At 40.0% G+C, this 16393-nt stretch overlaps 1 protein-coding gene across 3 annotated transcripts in view; it reads right to left on the reverse strand.

Moving 5' to 3' along the window:
* Positions 1 to 16393, reverse strand: part of grik5 (glutamate receptor, ionotropic, kainate 5) — a 93703-nt gene that overhangs the window by 21701 nt on the left and 55609 nt on the right. For 2 of the 3 annotated variants that reach the window (XM_017415554.2, XM_037980475.1), the window contains exons 2-9: positions 15482 to 15643; positions 12140 to 12304; positions 9442 to 9539; positions 8953 to 9118; positions 4009 to 4187; positions 3252 to 3305; positions 2315 to 2473; positions 1763 to 1915 (exon numbers count right to left, since the gene is read on the reverse strand). In XM_017415554.2, coding sequence (XP_017271043.1) covers positions 1763 to 1915; positions 2315 to 2473; positions 3252 to 3305; positions 4009 to 4187; positions 8953 to 9118; positions 9442 to 9539; positions 12140 to 12304; positions 15482 to 15593 — 1086 coding nt within the window. In that variant the 5' untranslated portion in view covers positions 15594 to 15643. Of the gene's footprint in view, positions 1 to 1762; positions 1916 to 2314; positions 2474 to 3251; positions 3306 to 4008; positions 4188 to 8952; positions 9119 to 9441; positions 9540 to 12139; positions 12305 to 15481; positions 15644 to 16393 lie in introns of those variants that run through there. The other variant, XM_017415556.2, reaches the window with a different exon arrangement.

The following is a 16393-nucleotide window of genomic DNA, read 5'->3' on the forward strand; positions in this document are numbered from 1 at the left end:
GTGATTTTTTTTCTTTACTTTTTTATTTTAACTATAAACCGTCTGAGCACTCATCCAATTATCAACAGATAATGTATCGAAACATTTCATTTTATCCCATTGGCAGTCTAAAAAGACAAAGTTATAAAAGGCAGATAAAATATTTGCACTTTCTGGTTTGAAAATGACTTCGTGAGCTGATTGATTGTTATTACCGGAAGATTAATTTCAACCACACAATAGAGCAATTATTTCAGCTCTAATTGGAAGATGTCACCTCAGGCTTTGGGAAATTGTAATGGGTCTTTTCTAACACTTTATTGATCATCTGAAAACGAGCAGCAGCTTAATCAATGTAGAAAGGAATTGTTAGTTACATCCCTCCTATTGTGATAAAGGAGTGATTTTGGAAGAAGCCGCTCGGTTAAATGTTCGTACGAGCATATATGTCTTGAGAAATAGAAAATAATGTAACTATTAAATATTAACATGTTCCCTCTTGCTGTTTAGTGTACAGTAACGTGCACAAATTTAGGCTCTGAACAAATAACCAAGCTGAAGACAACATTATGCCCAAATAAGCACAAAATGAAAAAGGGCACTTAAAAAATTTGACTAAAATTGGTGTAAAAAATTAACAGTTTCAGTGTGAAAAATATAATCAAGTAGCAGATTTTTTTCTTGTCATAATTGTTGCTATTAGAACAGAGAATAAGCCCAGTAGAACCCCCCACCCTCAGGAAACACTAATCCACAGCTCTGGAGACTTCAGACTCTTCAAACCTTGTCCCAACCATCACCAACCACAGGCTCCTAAAAGCAGCTTCCCAGCAGGTTGAAAAAGCAAATAATTGGTGTCCACAAAGCAGGACAATTTTCTCAGTTAGTGTGATCATTCCAAAATGGCAGGTAAGAAAGGCAGCATTATTCAGAAAAGCATAAAAAGTTTTTGACAGAACTGCTTGAAGGATTAGCAGGTGAAAAAAATCAAACCGCTGTTCGCAGCGTAAAAGACTTGCAGGAGGTTTCAGGAGAGATTCAAGTGGTGGTGTGCTGTTCCATTGTGAAGCAACACCTGCACAAATACAGCCTTATTTAAAAAAAAAAAAAAAAGTCAAATCTTTTTTTCCCCCCATTGTACATTTTCATTGACACATTTTACTTTAACAGCTTTACATATAAATAAACCTTTACCAATAAATAAACCATGCTGCAAACTGATGAAGTAAGAACAGAACATTTTGGCTTTAAAGAGAAATGTTTTGGAAAAAAATATATATGTGATTTTGAAAAAAGAACACCTCTACAGCTGTAAAATGTATGGATGGGTTGTCTCTCAAAACCAAAAAAAGTCTTTTAAAGAGTTAAAAAAGAAAAGAGGGATAAGATTTATAACAAAAACCTAAAGATGGCCTTTGAAGTCAGCAGTTCAAAAAATATTTTTAACAAATCTGTGTACAACGCTCAAAAAAGCACCACATGGATAATTTACCAGAATTGTACAGAATTTGGACAAAAATCGCCACAAGTGTTCACAAACTGTGATATTTGTCAAAAGCATTAACCAGGCAGGAAGCAGTTTTATTTCTGGACACTTTTTCCTTTTTTGAAATTGAAAAAACACTCTTGGCTAAAATTTCTGAATTACTTTGAATTAGATTTTTATTTATTTTTTTAATTGGAGGGAGCCCTAACTTGTGCATGTCACTGTGCTTGTCCGAAATAATATAATTGAGCTCACACACATTAAACAACAGCATATGCCCGCTTCTGGAGCGTTTACCATGCGCAGGTAGTTCATGAGGCTGGTCCCGTGTTGCCAGATCTGAGGTGAGGTGCAGCTGAGTGGTTTTACTCCAATTTCCTGACTGCGGTTCAATTCCCTCACCGCCCCCACCACCACATGCACCGCATCAAACATCAGCGCCGAAGAGAGCTGTGGAGGAAGAGGATGTATGGGAGATAAAGGAGGGGGAGGAAGAAAGGACAGGATGGATAGAAAAACACAGGGAAGACAGGAAAGGAGACAAGGCAGAAGATGTAATGAGGCGGGAGGTGCTAACATAGGTGATTGAAGGGATAACAACATTGGGATGGGGAGGGAGGGGAGGAAGAGACGAGAGAAAAGATGTTAGGAATGTGTAAATAAGCAGAGATGAATACAGTTCATAAATACCTATTAAATACAAGCAAAAGACTGGCTAAATCTCTTTAACTGCTCCATGAATCAGCAAGAGGAATTAAGCAGCTTAACTTTAAGTGGCAAACCAACAAAGCTCTAAAAGTAGTACGAATAATTTGCATGCATGAGTCCTCGTGGGTGCAAGACACTAACAGCAGGGCCGGGGTAGGTTAAATCGCAGCCCTCCCTCCAGGAAAGGTTCAGGCTCCTTATGAACTCCAAATAGAACGGGTGTGTGGTGTTAAACATGGAGAAACCCACGATGTTGGACTGCTCATCCACTATGTCATCCAGTCTCAACAGGGGGAAGTCCTGAGGAGGCAGGGGGGAGGGAAGGAAGGGGCAGGGTGTTTGCAGAGAGAGAGAGAGAGAGAGACGACAAATTCAGGTGAGTGATAATGTTGACAGTGTATCAAATCTCAGCACAAAAGAAAATTACTGCGGAAAGAGGAGTGTAAAAACAAAAGCAAAAAAAAACAAAAAAACAGACTGCTGGGAGTGACAACATCTAATATTTGATAGAGAGAGACAACAAGAATATTGTTAGCTTGGAGAAGAGGGAAAAACTGTGATACGAGGATAAGAATGGTTGATGGAAAAGACTTGAGTGGCTTTTCAAAGTGATACGCCGGCACAAGAACACATCAGAGTGCACGGAAGGAGGAGAAAATAAAAATCAGACATAAAATGACACATTAATTCAGATGCTTAAAGGGGATGGGAGTCTTGTATATCAAGGAGGCAGATGAAAAGCCCAGAAGCATGAAGAAGGTAGCGGGTGGCTGAGGGAAAAAGAGCACATCGCATCTGTCATCACCTTCACCTCAGACTCCTTTTTTTGTCCTTTTTAACGTCTTCTTATGCACATCCACATCTTTGAACTGGATGTTTGCTTCTCAGATCCCTTTTCCCATCTTTCATCTCCTCGTTCCCCCTTTTTTTCACTGTCACCTCATGCTACCTCCCCTTATCGAACACTTTCCTCACCTTAGCACCTTTGCTTGCTTGTACCGAGACCGAAAAAGAGGAGGAGGAGAAAGGAGCAGGTGAAAATGAAGGAGAGGTAGGGGAACAATCGGCATGTTCTTACCATGGTGGTGAGGATGTACTTATAAAATGCTGATGTCATCCCCAACTCTGAAGCCTGCAGGACAAAGAGAAAGAATAAGATGAAAAAAATCAAGAGGGAGGCAGGTGAGATATGAATGTGGAAAGTGAGAATAAAATGAGAGAGGACGAAGGAAGATTGATTGCGAGGGTAAAGGAGGCGAAGGAGGAGAGTTAATGAAGAGCCAAAGAGCAAGGAGAATGTGAAAGAGGAGAAGAGGAGGAAGAGGAGGAAGCATACGTTAATCACAGTTTTACATCATCACACTAACACTAGGACATTTAGCTGAGGGCGGACAGGCACTCCAAAAGAAAACATCCTATTCAAACTGTGACTCACTGCGCTGGCTATCGGCATTAGGATGAATCAGAACAAGCCTGGGTAACATCTGCATCACAGCCCAGCGAAAGAGGGTCTTTTGTCAAAAAACAAGACGTTTGTCTTTGTCAAAAACTTTCAGAAGACTACAACTAATTGACATGTAGAAATATCTCTTTCATGCAGCTCCAGAGGGCAGAGAAAGTAAAAATAGATGTTAATTTTGTGACAACAGACGTGTTCCCTGAAGAACTTTGAACAACTTGTTCGATTATTTTACAAACTGATAAGCTCTAATTTGACATTTTCAGCTAGGCACATACCAGAAAAAAAATTCCCATGCATCATACTATCTGCTCCAACTTCTAATCTAAACATGTGTGGGTGGTTCTAGGGAGCGCAGTGATGCTTGAATCCTGACCTTCTTGAGGATGAGATAAGAGACAGAAGCATTGGCATCAATGATGATGGTGGCCACTTTGTCGTCACGGATCTCCTTCAGCAGCGGGGTGGGGTCCAGGTTGTCATCCAGCATTCTGACAGACAGCGTCTCCCGTGAGATGAGGAAGCGGCGGACCAATTCCTCTAATCTCAGCAGGCCTGAGGGAGAGGCAAAGCAGGACCAAGTCGCATATCAGTGTCTGTATCAGGTATCAGGAGACGTGATTCATATTTCCAGCAATGTTGGCCATATGGAAATACTGAATCATCCCCACAGCCATATATTGGTATCGTTTTGCAAGTCATGAATAACGTTTTGTCCAAGTCCCTAAGAAACAAAACAACATTTAAAATGGCCTCTGCAGTGCATTTTCATTAAGAGGATCATTTTAGATAAATTTACTTTTCAATTGTAATCATGTCCAATAAGCTCTTGCGATCCACCCTGGATGTGTTGTCCTTTTAAATAAAATTGGGTTTTTCAAACCACTTTACATAAAACCTTTTACAGAAATCTGCATAAGTGGGAGGCCAAGTACCGGGAAACAAGTAATTAGATTTCGACTTAAATAATACACTTTACATTTCATCTGCAATGCCTAAACAGTGAAAAAAAGCTCACTTTTTCCTAAAACGTGTGACTCTGCAGGAACTGCACAGCTTAGAGTAGAGATGAATGTAAACCTCAACACACTATCGCGGGATGCTTAAGGCGACGGCGGAGTGATAATGAGTGATAATTTTGCCCATGTCTGGGGGGGTTAATTTATCTCTACTTTTAGCAAAATATCTCATGAATCACTGGACAGATTTTAATGAAACCTTCAGAAAATAATCATTGGATGTGCATCTACAACTGACTGACATTTGGAGTCGACTCAATTCAAGATGTCTGCCACAGCTAATTTATTTTTACCAACACATAAATGGCTATAACTTACTCAGAATTACAGATAATCAGTGAGAGTTATTTTCAATACAAACTCCGAGCATGAACACATCTTGCAACGTGTGGCTGCAGCGGCAATCTTGAGTTAAAACTCTCATAAAAGTAGATGAGTGAAATGCATTCCTTCAAAGAATGGTAGGCCTTTCATTTTTATCAGTTTTTAATCACACCCCCTAAAGATACATGGACTGTACATACAGTACATACTGGTGGGGTTTTAATGAGATAAGCCCATATGTTTTAAATGTGTCCTTTTTTTAATTAGCTACACACTTGAGTGTCTGCTGTTAAATTTTATATGTCACATTACAAGCATGGATCTTTTTTTTACCATCTTGAAATTGGAGCATGAAATACCGAGGCGAAGGTAAAACATCAGAAAGAGTCTCTCTTCAACCCACAAAATACTGTATTTTTGTTTCTTTTTGCAAAAATACGAACTCTTTAAATTTTTACCAGAGCTCCTGCTTTATTATTCATTTCTCACACCACACATGCTGCAACCTGCGTATTGCATCATGACATGTCCAAAGTTTTTTTCTAGGTTCGACAGGAACTGCAATGACATTTTAATGCACAGTGCCGGCACCATGGCAACCAGACAACAAGAGCATATGCCAATCAGCAGCGCCGAAGCTGCCAACACTGATCACCTTGTTAAAACACAACGTTCTGCTTTGAAATCTCTGAAATCAGCAGCTTCTCCCAGCGGGATAATGCACCTCGTCACACTGCAAAAAAAAAAAAAAATGCTCAGAAACAAGTCGAATAAAGTAACAAACAGCCAAAGGCATTAACCTTCTACCATCCCGTATCCAATTTCAAATGAGCATCGAAAGGATTTGGAGGAAGAAGTCAAATCTATAGAAAATTCAGCTTGCAGCTTCTTAAAACCAAAAAAAGCACAGAAAATAAAGAACCTGAACAAGAGCCCAAGCAATAGAATGCAAGTAGTTATAAATCTTTGTTGTTTTAATGTTGGTGTACATCTGTAAACAACTCCAGATTGCATAAAAAAATGAAAAATTGTTGGAAGAATGACAAAAAGACATTTTATGATCGACTTAATTTTACTTCTGAGGATAAATAAAGTTAGTTTTGTTTTTACACAAAGTACTTGATTACCAAGACAGGTTGTAGGTTTCCTCCAGAATTCATGGAGGCTTTCCACTCATCTAGATGATGACTTTCTTAGCATTAATGAAGGGTAGTAGATGGGGTATGTGCTCTTTGAGTGCTTTGTAATCCCCTTCCTCCTTGCTGTGTTATCCAGTTTAAATAAAAGTTTCCGGTTTGAATAATGCATGTTCTGTTAGTGTGAACATTTGCTCAAAACCAATTTTTTTTTCAATCAAACAAAGCAAAAGGTGCAAAGACGGTGCAAAATTCTTGTGAAGAGATGAACAGATAAGGAAAAATACTTCACCTTTGACGGTGTGGAGGACAAGAATAGTTTTATTAATACTAAACCAAAGAGCAAATTAAGACCTGTCAGAAGGCAAAACCACTGAATACATGCAAAGGTTCAAGCTCTACAAAATAAAAACATGAAGTAAAACTGGCCACAATGGAGACAAACATTAAACAAAAGCTAAACCGTAACCCACCAGCCATGACATTTCCTACTTAACGCAAATTCCTCTTAAATATGAGTTCATCCAATTGCAGTCAAGACTCACTTGACATCGTGTAAGCCATTCCTAGAAAGTCTGCTCCTCTGCCTTCTAATTGTAATTTCGTAGTAAAGCACCCCTAGCTATGTAAATAAGTGAGCAAGGCATCTGGGAGACAGAGGAGAGGAGCGAGTCGAGAGGAGGAAAGAAAAGGTAAAACTCAGAGCCTATCAGGAGGAGAACGCCTCTGTAAGCAGTGGGGTAATCACTGAACCAGGCCAAAACTTTAATTAGTTTGAGAAAGGAGGAGGAGAAAGGGAAAAAAAAATCTATCCACTTTGCAGCTTCCTCTCCTCCCCTCTCTGTTTCTCACACACATCAGCTCTAACCTTTCTATCTCCTCTGTCTGAGCCCTTTGCTCCAGTTACCTCTCTCTGCCTTGATTCATCTCGCTCTCATGCTGCCACCATCGCTTCCATGTGCTCCCCCTCGCTGTCCCTATCCCTCATCCATCTCATGAAAACTGCATAATGGAATTATGCTCAGATAGCGAGTTCGAACTCATGCATAGTGAGAGAAGGATCCATCAGAAATGACCCCGAATCTCTGACTCTCGGACATTAAGCAGCATATCAAGCTAACGGAGGAGACATAACATGAATATCATTAAGATGCTGTAATAAAAAATGTCCAGTTCTTCCTGCAGTATCCTTCTAGGGCATGTGTGAGGAGCTTGTCAATAAAATGTGTGTCTTCACACTTGATTCACCTCACCAAGTCAAAGACAGGATGTCTACTTCACTTCGAAAACACTACTCTACACTGGGGTAAACAAGATGAATTAAACAAGGTGTCTGGTGGTAAACATTGTCTGATGTTGAACCTCGGCAGCTCCACGGTACATCTGCACACACATATATATTCATCCCTCATGTGCAAACGCACAGTACAGTCAGGGGGAGGCAAACACTGACACTCAACACATCCACATGTTCAGACAAAGTGAGGCAAAGAAAAAAAAAAAACAACAACAACACAAAAACACACATACCACGCCACACACACCTACACAGTTGTTCAGAGTGTGGAACAAGCCTGTTGAGTGGCAGTTAGCACCTATTCAGCAGCCATGGCAACCAGCTCCACGGCGATAGATAGTGCAGCCAAGTGGGTCAGAGTCTGTGAGTGCGATAACCTTGTAAAGATCACCTTCAAGGCAAATATACAACGCAAACAGGCTCCTCGGCTTCTCCACCGGTTAAAAGCTGCATCATTCAGCTCGGACGCTAACTATCCGCCTGTCGTTCACCTTTAAATCTTCAGAGGAGGGGAAAGCCTGGTGAAAAACAAGGCTCTTATCTACCCATTCAACTGATGATCAAAACTGAAAAGGATGTCTGATGCTGTTTCAAAGCTCTTTCAGTTCAATGAAATGACAAGTCCGCAAGGAATTCGGCTTACTTTCAGGAAACTGCGGGAGGGCTGCTAACTGCTGGGGAGATAATGAAAGATCCTCAATGAGCGAATCAATTTTTCTTAATGTCACAGCTTTTTGTCAGTCAGTCTGTTCAGGCTTCGCCAGTCCACCTTATTCTTTACGTTAAGTGCCTTCAATTCTCGGATAATTCTATTTTGCTGCTTTGAGCAGTTGACAGCTGCTCAACAACTAATCCCACCCTGGCTTCTCTAAGAAACAGACGAAGAAAAAAAAAACTCTGGTAATTAGTCAGAGGATGGATCAGATTTTTGCCACTTCCTGGAGTTTTTGTCACATATTCACAAAGCTCTGTTTCTACATAACCGCCTCCATCCAGCTAAGCCTTTTTATTTCTGTGACTCTCAATGAGGGGCTGCAGCATAAATCAATAATGCACTCTTTGAAAATGAAAATAAAGACAGCCAGTGGCCAAACCCAAATCCCCCCATGCTGTTAAAGCTCTCCGAGTGCCTCACAAGGTAATTCAAACGTCCCCTATGATCCTCCACCACTGGGAAGCATTTCAAACATGAATATTTATTAAACTGGTTTGGCCTTAAAACCCTCTGAGGCAGATAAGAAACAGTTTGTCAGAAGATGAGTAATAAATAAAAAAGGCAGCATCATAAGCCATGTTCTGAACTCTGACAACAGACTGAACTTCGTGACCAGACTGTCAATATGAGCGTCCAGCAACTACAAACTATATCCGCCCAAACTGGGAATTTGCCAACCCTCCAGCTGAACACAGAAAGGTACATAAAGTAGGTAAACAAGCCTGCAAGAACTCAGCCGACCCATTAAAGCCCACCTAAACATAAACACAGCGGTGCAGTCACACATAATTTGCTGTTTGATGGTACAACAGGCAGTGTGTAAACTCACACTCAGCCTTGGCGCAGACCAGACTGGCAGAGGGGTAGCTGAAAGAGCGCAGGATGGATCCCACAGCCAGGCTCAGGTCCTCGTTGCTGGGGTACAGAGTAACAGAGGCAAAGCGCAGGTACGGCAGGCGGGGAGTTTCCTCAGGACCAATTTTTACATGAGGGATCTGCAACAGGGAGAATATGGACAAGAGGAGAAAATGAGAGCAAAGAGAGGCCAGGAGAAAATGAAAATGTGGTGGTTTGTGATTTACTCCTCAGAAACGCGTACAACGTGAAAAAATGTAGAGAAAGGAAGATAAGACTCGCTTGGGTGGGAAAAAAGAAAAGGTTGAGTAGAAAAAACATTGAGAACACTTGTTGTTTTGACATACGAGAAAAAAGTCAACACTTGAGAAAAGCTGAACATATAGATTGGGATGACTAACAACTAAGAGACAAAAAGAGCAAGAAATGAACAGACTTGTACATATTTGTCTGAGTGACTCACCTCCTTCTCTCCACATATATGACTGACAGTAGAGCCAGAGGCAGGGCTGGAGGCTGGACCTATCACAGAGACGACTCCTTTGGGTAGAATTTGGCACACTAAAAAAGAAAAAAAAAAGTTTAAGTTAAATATTTTGAAATAAATCCATCTTTTTTTGTTAGACGGAAGGTACTGACTGATGAAGTCTGATGAAAAAAAACGTGAAAATGTAAAACGCAACAATAATCACGCCAGTTTAATCACTTGTTTGATTGTAGCAGAAAAGCCCAACAGACCGTGAGCTGCCAGCCATTATTTACTTGTTGACAGCTTTGATGAATGTTTATGTTTCCTGAAAATCAAATGGTGGAAATAATGAGACCAGTTGGAGTAAACTCTCATGTCTATGAACTTCAAATGAAAGCTGTCACATAAATTTTTAAAAGTAAAAAAAAGCATTTTATGCGCTATACATCTCGTTAACAATGCTCTTAAAGACTCTACCAGCTAAAGCTTCTGACACTTATTTAGAAAATACATTTTGTTGCATTTATAGCTGCATTTCTAAAGGAAGAATGATTATAACACAATTTTGAATAATTGAAGGTTCACTAAACAATAAAAGCAATACAATACCACCAAGGGTAGGAATTCTGGCATGGTGCTTACTCTCCATATAAACAGGCACTAATAATTTTGGCAGAATGTGCTCAAATTGTAAATGTTTTGATTGGTTTCTCTTGAATTCTTTTCTCTTATCTGCTGCTGAAATTAATGCACTCCTCTCTGAGTAAGCAGAGACAGCCTAAAATGGGACAGTCAGACTGCACGTTTGTGTCAGTGGGGAAAAAATTAGCTTTTAGTGATGCAAATTTAACTAAACCTTATTTTGGAAAGTTTGAACAGGCTCTAGTATTACAGAAGTGTGTATAACTCATATAAAATATAAGCATTAAACCCTTTAAACACATTAAAAAACCCAGCATTTCTTCAAGTAGTACAAGTACACACTGTACGTCTCGCCACGTTTCATCCCAGAGTTTTGAGTTAAGGTAATCATATCTTGAAAAAGGATAGCGTTTTAGCTGTTTTGGTCAAATTTTGAAATCTTGCACAGGCAGTATTGGGATCTGTTAGCACTTGGAGTATGTGTTTCGAATTACTCTCAGCTACTACCACACCAAATTTTTGCTCAATCTCTGTCGAAGTGACTGAGTCATAACCATTTTTGTGTTTGCTAAGACTGCTTTGCTGTGGTGGCCATTTTGAACTGGGTTAACTCTAAAAGGTTATCAGTTGTAGATGTTCATTAAATTACTTTCAAAGAAAGGATAAAATCAATAAAATCCGTCCAGTCCTTCATGCAAGTGCACACACAAACCACAGCAATTAAATTATCATCTGACATCTGAATGTCCTAATGGAATAAATCTGTTTTTAAAAAAATTCCATAACTTGGAGGAGTAATTAATTAAGGTATAAGATTCATTATGGTTTCAACAGGTAAAGAACCGACCAAACGCCTTATGTTTTCTTGCAAGACATCAAGAAAATAAAGGGTGCATTTCACAAAACATTAAACAATTTCATTAAAATCAAACATGTGCTGTTGGCAGCTAAACAAAACAGGCTTTCTCCTAATGTGACCATTTTTATTGACAGGGTTTTTAGTGTCTTAACCAGATAATTATTTCACAAACACAGCAGAAATGGTCACTTAGTTTAATTCTGGTGCTCAATAAGCTCCTTCTTTCTGTTACTTTTTTTTCCCAATTAGTTCTCAGTCTCTGCAGCTGTGTGTGGAAATGTGTGTGTGCACTGAGTGAGTGCATAAACTGCGATCGTGCCCATGTGGGGATGGGCATCTTTGTATAAGAAATGTGTGTGTGCGTGCATGTGTGGGTTAGTGTGTGCATGCTTCTGTCATTTGTTGCTGTGAGATGAGCTCTTTGATCCAGAGACCAAAAAAATGCTACCAGCAAACCCAGCTGTCAGAGTCTCCTGCTCGTCGGTCAAGGACACATGCGTACACACATGTGCCTGCATCTCAAGCAGGCGCACAGAGACGTTGCAGCGATAGCTTGTAGCAGGGTCCATGACCTACACAAAAGGAGCAGGGAGGCTGCGTCTCCTCGGTGGTTCAGTTCAGCGTTACTTCTGTCTTTGCTGAGTCCAAAGATTTTATTTTAACTCTGAATTTTCACAGACCAGGCCTATGTGCTGCTGATCTGCTTTTGCTATTTGATGATTTGTTTATATCATAGCCTGAATGGCACACAGTGCCAGATGTTACTGGAGGGCACAGGTCCACTGTTTTTTAATGAGGCGGTCTTAGTGGCCCATTACTGCTCTCCAGTGACACGTAAACAAATAAGCAAAAGCTGCTTCTGGCTCCAAATCCCACAAAAGTGGTGGTGTTTTATCATTCCAGTCATTATTTTAGGTCTTTGCACATAAAGAATCGGCCTTTCAAAACAAGACTAAACAAAAATATATACATTTTGAAATACAATTCATTTTCTACTCGGTAAGATTTGCTAATAACAGATATAAATATTACATATATAAGGCACCTGCATCTGTTGTGGTCACTTTTCTTTGTGCTGATGAGACACTACACTCATGTGGACTCTAATGGTTTTTGCTAGACTTTATTATTCTCTGCTGTACTGTGTAAAACTGATCCAGTGCTCTTCTTTAGTGTATTATTTCCACTCACTGGTGTCTGTGGTGTCATACTGGGAGTCTTTTTGCAGCTCATATATGTCCACCTCCACTCGGGCTCGGGCCGGACCCTCGATCACGCTGTTGATGTTCTCCCTGGCCAGGGCCAGCGCCAGCCGCTCCCCGCGCCCACACACAGACTGGTCATCCAGAATCGCCGCTAGGGAGACAAACAGAGAATATAGGAAAAGGAGAGGAGAGAGGGATGGAGGGAAGGAGGAATGTCAAAACAGCAAAGCAAAAAAAACATGACAAGGCATAGAAATTTTAAACAAGATTATCGATGTAGAAATATTCTGTCTAATGAATCACCACCACTGACTGGCAACAGAATGGGGGGATTTGCTCATGCTCATTTTAGTACACAGCTGGAAATCTGAAGCATAAAAGAAATCCAAAGGATATATAAGACATATGCTTATTTACTGCCTTTCAAAAAGCCATGTGGAAAGACTGAAACTGCCTTTATGCCTGTGTGTGAAATGTAAGCCTGAACCCTGAGTGACAGATTAACACAGCAAACATTTGGACAAATGGAAGCTAAAAGGTGACTGGTGTCGCCTTGTTTGTACTCTTGATCTTATGAAAAGTTCCTAAACCCTTCCAGGTTTACTACATTTTGTGTCAAACATTCAAAAATCTATTCAATACATGTTAAAACACTGCAGTAAGAAAGCAAAAGCATGCTTTTAGAGGATTTGGGGATATTTAATATGAAATATTGCATTTACATAAATATTCAGAGCCTTGACTTTGCACTTTCTTTGAAAGTCTCTTTTGATCTTTTTCCAGAAACATTCAAGCTCATCTATGCTGCATGAAAACAATCAGGGTAAAATTATTGTCAGTTACTTTGCAAGGTTTAGACGTAGACCAGTGTTTATGGCTCTTTTCAAACTAACAATTATAACTTTTTTGATCTGTTTAGGTGTCAGCATTAAGTCATTCAGACACTGGTGACTTTTGTGTTAATGTTCACCACTGGTTCATTCATACATGACCCTGAAAGAGATGGAAAAACCCACATGGTGTGACCAATAGTTGGCATTCACACAATGTTACACAGCGTCACAGTGTCAGTGTGGTGTGTGGGTTTATGTGCATGTAATGTCATGATTTTCATTTCAGTTTCCTGATCAGCAGATTAGAGCACACATACTGACTGGATGTTACATGTGTCTTAGCTCGGCTTGATTCCTGCTTTCAGTGTTCAGCTCTGTGCAAAAGTATCCCTCATTTTTTTTATATTTTGCATCATAGCAGCCAGACTTTCTTGTAATTTTTAAAGAGGTTGTGATCAATAGTTCTTCAGGCATTTTGAAAGCCTCTCAAAGATATTCTTTGAACTTCAGCTGCTTTTTTTAATCCTTTTTTAGTCCACTTTTTGTACATGACTATAATAGCATACTGTGTAGTGTGTGCTTAAAAAAATAAAAACCACTTCATATAACAGTTTTTATTTGGTTGGCAGTACAGTTCAAGGCACATTTCACCCTTTGCAAGGACTCCTATTTAGTGAGCACAAAAGCTGCCCAGTGAATCAGTTCCTCCGTGTGCTTGTGGCATGGCTAAGTGAAAAGACTTTGCAGGCAGATTGCTGTTATTAATACCCAGAAGTTCCCACCATGCAGCAGTTCATCACTGAACACACCATGCTGCAGGCATGAAGATGACTATAATCAAGTAAAGTACAATACAGAAGTATTTATGGAGTCACGGTTTGCTCACAACACGTCACACTGTCGTAACAATTCAAATGAGTTTGCTAAGAATGGAGTGGATGTGTAAAACATACTGCCGGTGGACAGAAGCTGCTGAAAGTATCCCTCTTGTACAGGATGAAGTTTATTGAACATTCAGTGCTATGAAAGGCTGGCTTTGATTTGATTTTGACTGCACTGAAAATAAGAGCAACTCAAGTTGTTTTCAACTTAAGAAAAACTTGATATTTTTACTTCCTCTAATGACTCAGTCTCCATCAGTGCTGTTTGTAAGAAGAAAACACCTCAAAACTCTGGAAGTGGTTAAAGAGTTATGATTGTTATCTTAACAATATGTCCTATTCCTTTAAAGATTTATATCAAGCTGAAAAAGCACATGGCTGAAAATTGTCTTGTGGAGTCAGACAAAGATGAGAAGTGGCAGTTCCAACATTTTTTCCCATTTATTTGGTTCTGATGCTCTAGAAAGCAGTTAGGTGCTGCAGCAAATTATAGAAAAAACTAGGGGTTAGGAAAGTACAGTGCTTTCAAAAAGTATTTTTACACATTTTGTCATGTTACAATCACAAGCATCAACGTATTTTACTTGGACTTTCTGTGATAGACCAGTGGACACCGTGTCCTGGTTGGTTTGCAGTTGTGCCACTCTTTCCATTTTCAGATGATGGAGTGAACAGAGCTCCGTGAAATGTAACCCTGCTTTAAACTTCTCAACAACTATAGCCCTGATCTGTCTAATGTGTATTTCTTGATCTTCATGATGCTGGTTGATCTCTAATGTTCGGTAACAAACCTCTGTAGCCTGCCTGGAATAGCTTTATTTAATCTGATAATAAATGCCACACAGGTGAACTCTATATACTAATTAGTTGACTTATGTTGTTTAAAGGGAAGTGAATACAAACACAGGCCACACTTTCTAAATTTTTTATTGTAAAAAGTTTGCAAATCATGTATTGTTTTCCTTCTAATTCATAACTATTCGCTACTTTGTGTTAGACTATCACAGAAAATCCAGGAAAAAATGCTTTATGTCCAGAGCTGACATATTTATTTAAAGATGTAATATTTCAAATTGTTCTTAACAGCTACTTACAGGCCAGATTAACCCACCTCTGCTGTTCATTCATGTCAGAGCTGCAGTTCACAGGTTTGTGTCTTGCTGGAAGTGATCTGTAAATGTTTCTAGGTTCGACCTTGTAAAGATTTCTTTCACAAAATTATTCAGAGAAAGCACCGGGATGCTCGTTCAGACATGACACAGATGCATTCAGTTGTTGTCAAATTAATTGAAAGCAGTGCGTGTGGGGAATGAGCTTACGTTTGTGTTTGCAGCTTTGACAATAATAATTTTGTGCACAGATGATTTGGGATGCTGTTGCACTCAGTTCAAAGAGCTGATTGCCAGATAATTTGAGTCGCCGAAAAATGCTACTGACTGGCATTCACAACATTTCTAACACGTCTGAAACTGTAACAACAATTTTGTCTCATCATTTTAGTTGTGTGGGTAGATGAACTGCATTGGTCAGACGATGAATAATAGGCGAATGAAATAAATAAATTGTTTGTTGATATTATTATTGAACCATGTTGGACGATACATTTCCACTTACCCATGCGAACAGAGGAGAGTAGAGGGGCCTGACTGAGGGAGCGGGGCGCCATCGTCACTAGCAGGAAGCAGAGGAAGCGTATTGACAGCAGCAGTGCTGGCAGAGCCGGCATCTTCTACTGCTCCTCATGGAGAACGGTCTGCTGGCTGCCTGTACCAACACCTGCAAGATCGGATAACATACTGCACGTCAGTCTCTCTGCTTGCGTGTTTTTTTCTTTAAACTTTCGTCATGCAGTCATATTTCCATGTACTTGGAGCACCTGCGCTTTGACAACACATGCAATCCACTTTTATACTCCGTTATGAAGATGTTTCTTGTCATATCACACAGGCAGCACAGTCCCATGCATACATCTCGCCTGGTGCTAAAATACAGATTTTCACGTCTCCTGTGAACAGTCTGCCATTTAGACGTGACAGGATTCAACTTAGAAGAGATCTCCAGAGGCCATTCAAAACACACAAGTTCTGCACAATTACACATCATACTTGAACATGCACAAACATAAAAACAGATCAAAGCACACAATAGGCAAACACTAGAAAAGAGCTTTGAATGTACATAGCTGTATAGTATAAACCACTCATCAGCATCTACCAACAATGCTTCTCAAACCTAACCTCGAGCCCCGGCTTCAAAAAGACACATAAACACAAAAAAAAAAAAAAAAAAAAAACAAGAACACAAAGAGAGTTCAGTTGGCTCCAGTGGTGCTAAGCAACCGTCTCCAGGAGTGACAAATCCTTGCTCTGACTGACAACATGACAAGGTTGTGTTGAAGGATGGAGAGATGAAGAGACACATGGAGGGAAAGAAGAGGGAGTGTGTGACAGACATGGGAGCTGGAGAAAGGGGTTGTGTTGGTGGTGGGGGCTGTGTTGATGGTGATAGTGGTGGTGGTGGGGTGGG

This window comes from Kryptolebias marmoratus, linkage group LG16 (genome assembly GCF_001649575.2).
Source record: "Kryptolebias marmoratus isolate JLee-2015 linkage group LG16, ASM164957v2, whole genome shotgun sequence".
In the NCBI taxonomy this organism is placed as follows: domain Eukaryota; kingdom Metazoa; phylum Chordata; class Actinopteri; order Cyprinodontiformes; family Rivulidae; genus Kryptolebias; species Kryptolebias marmoratus.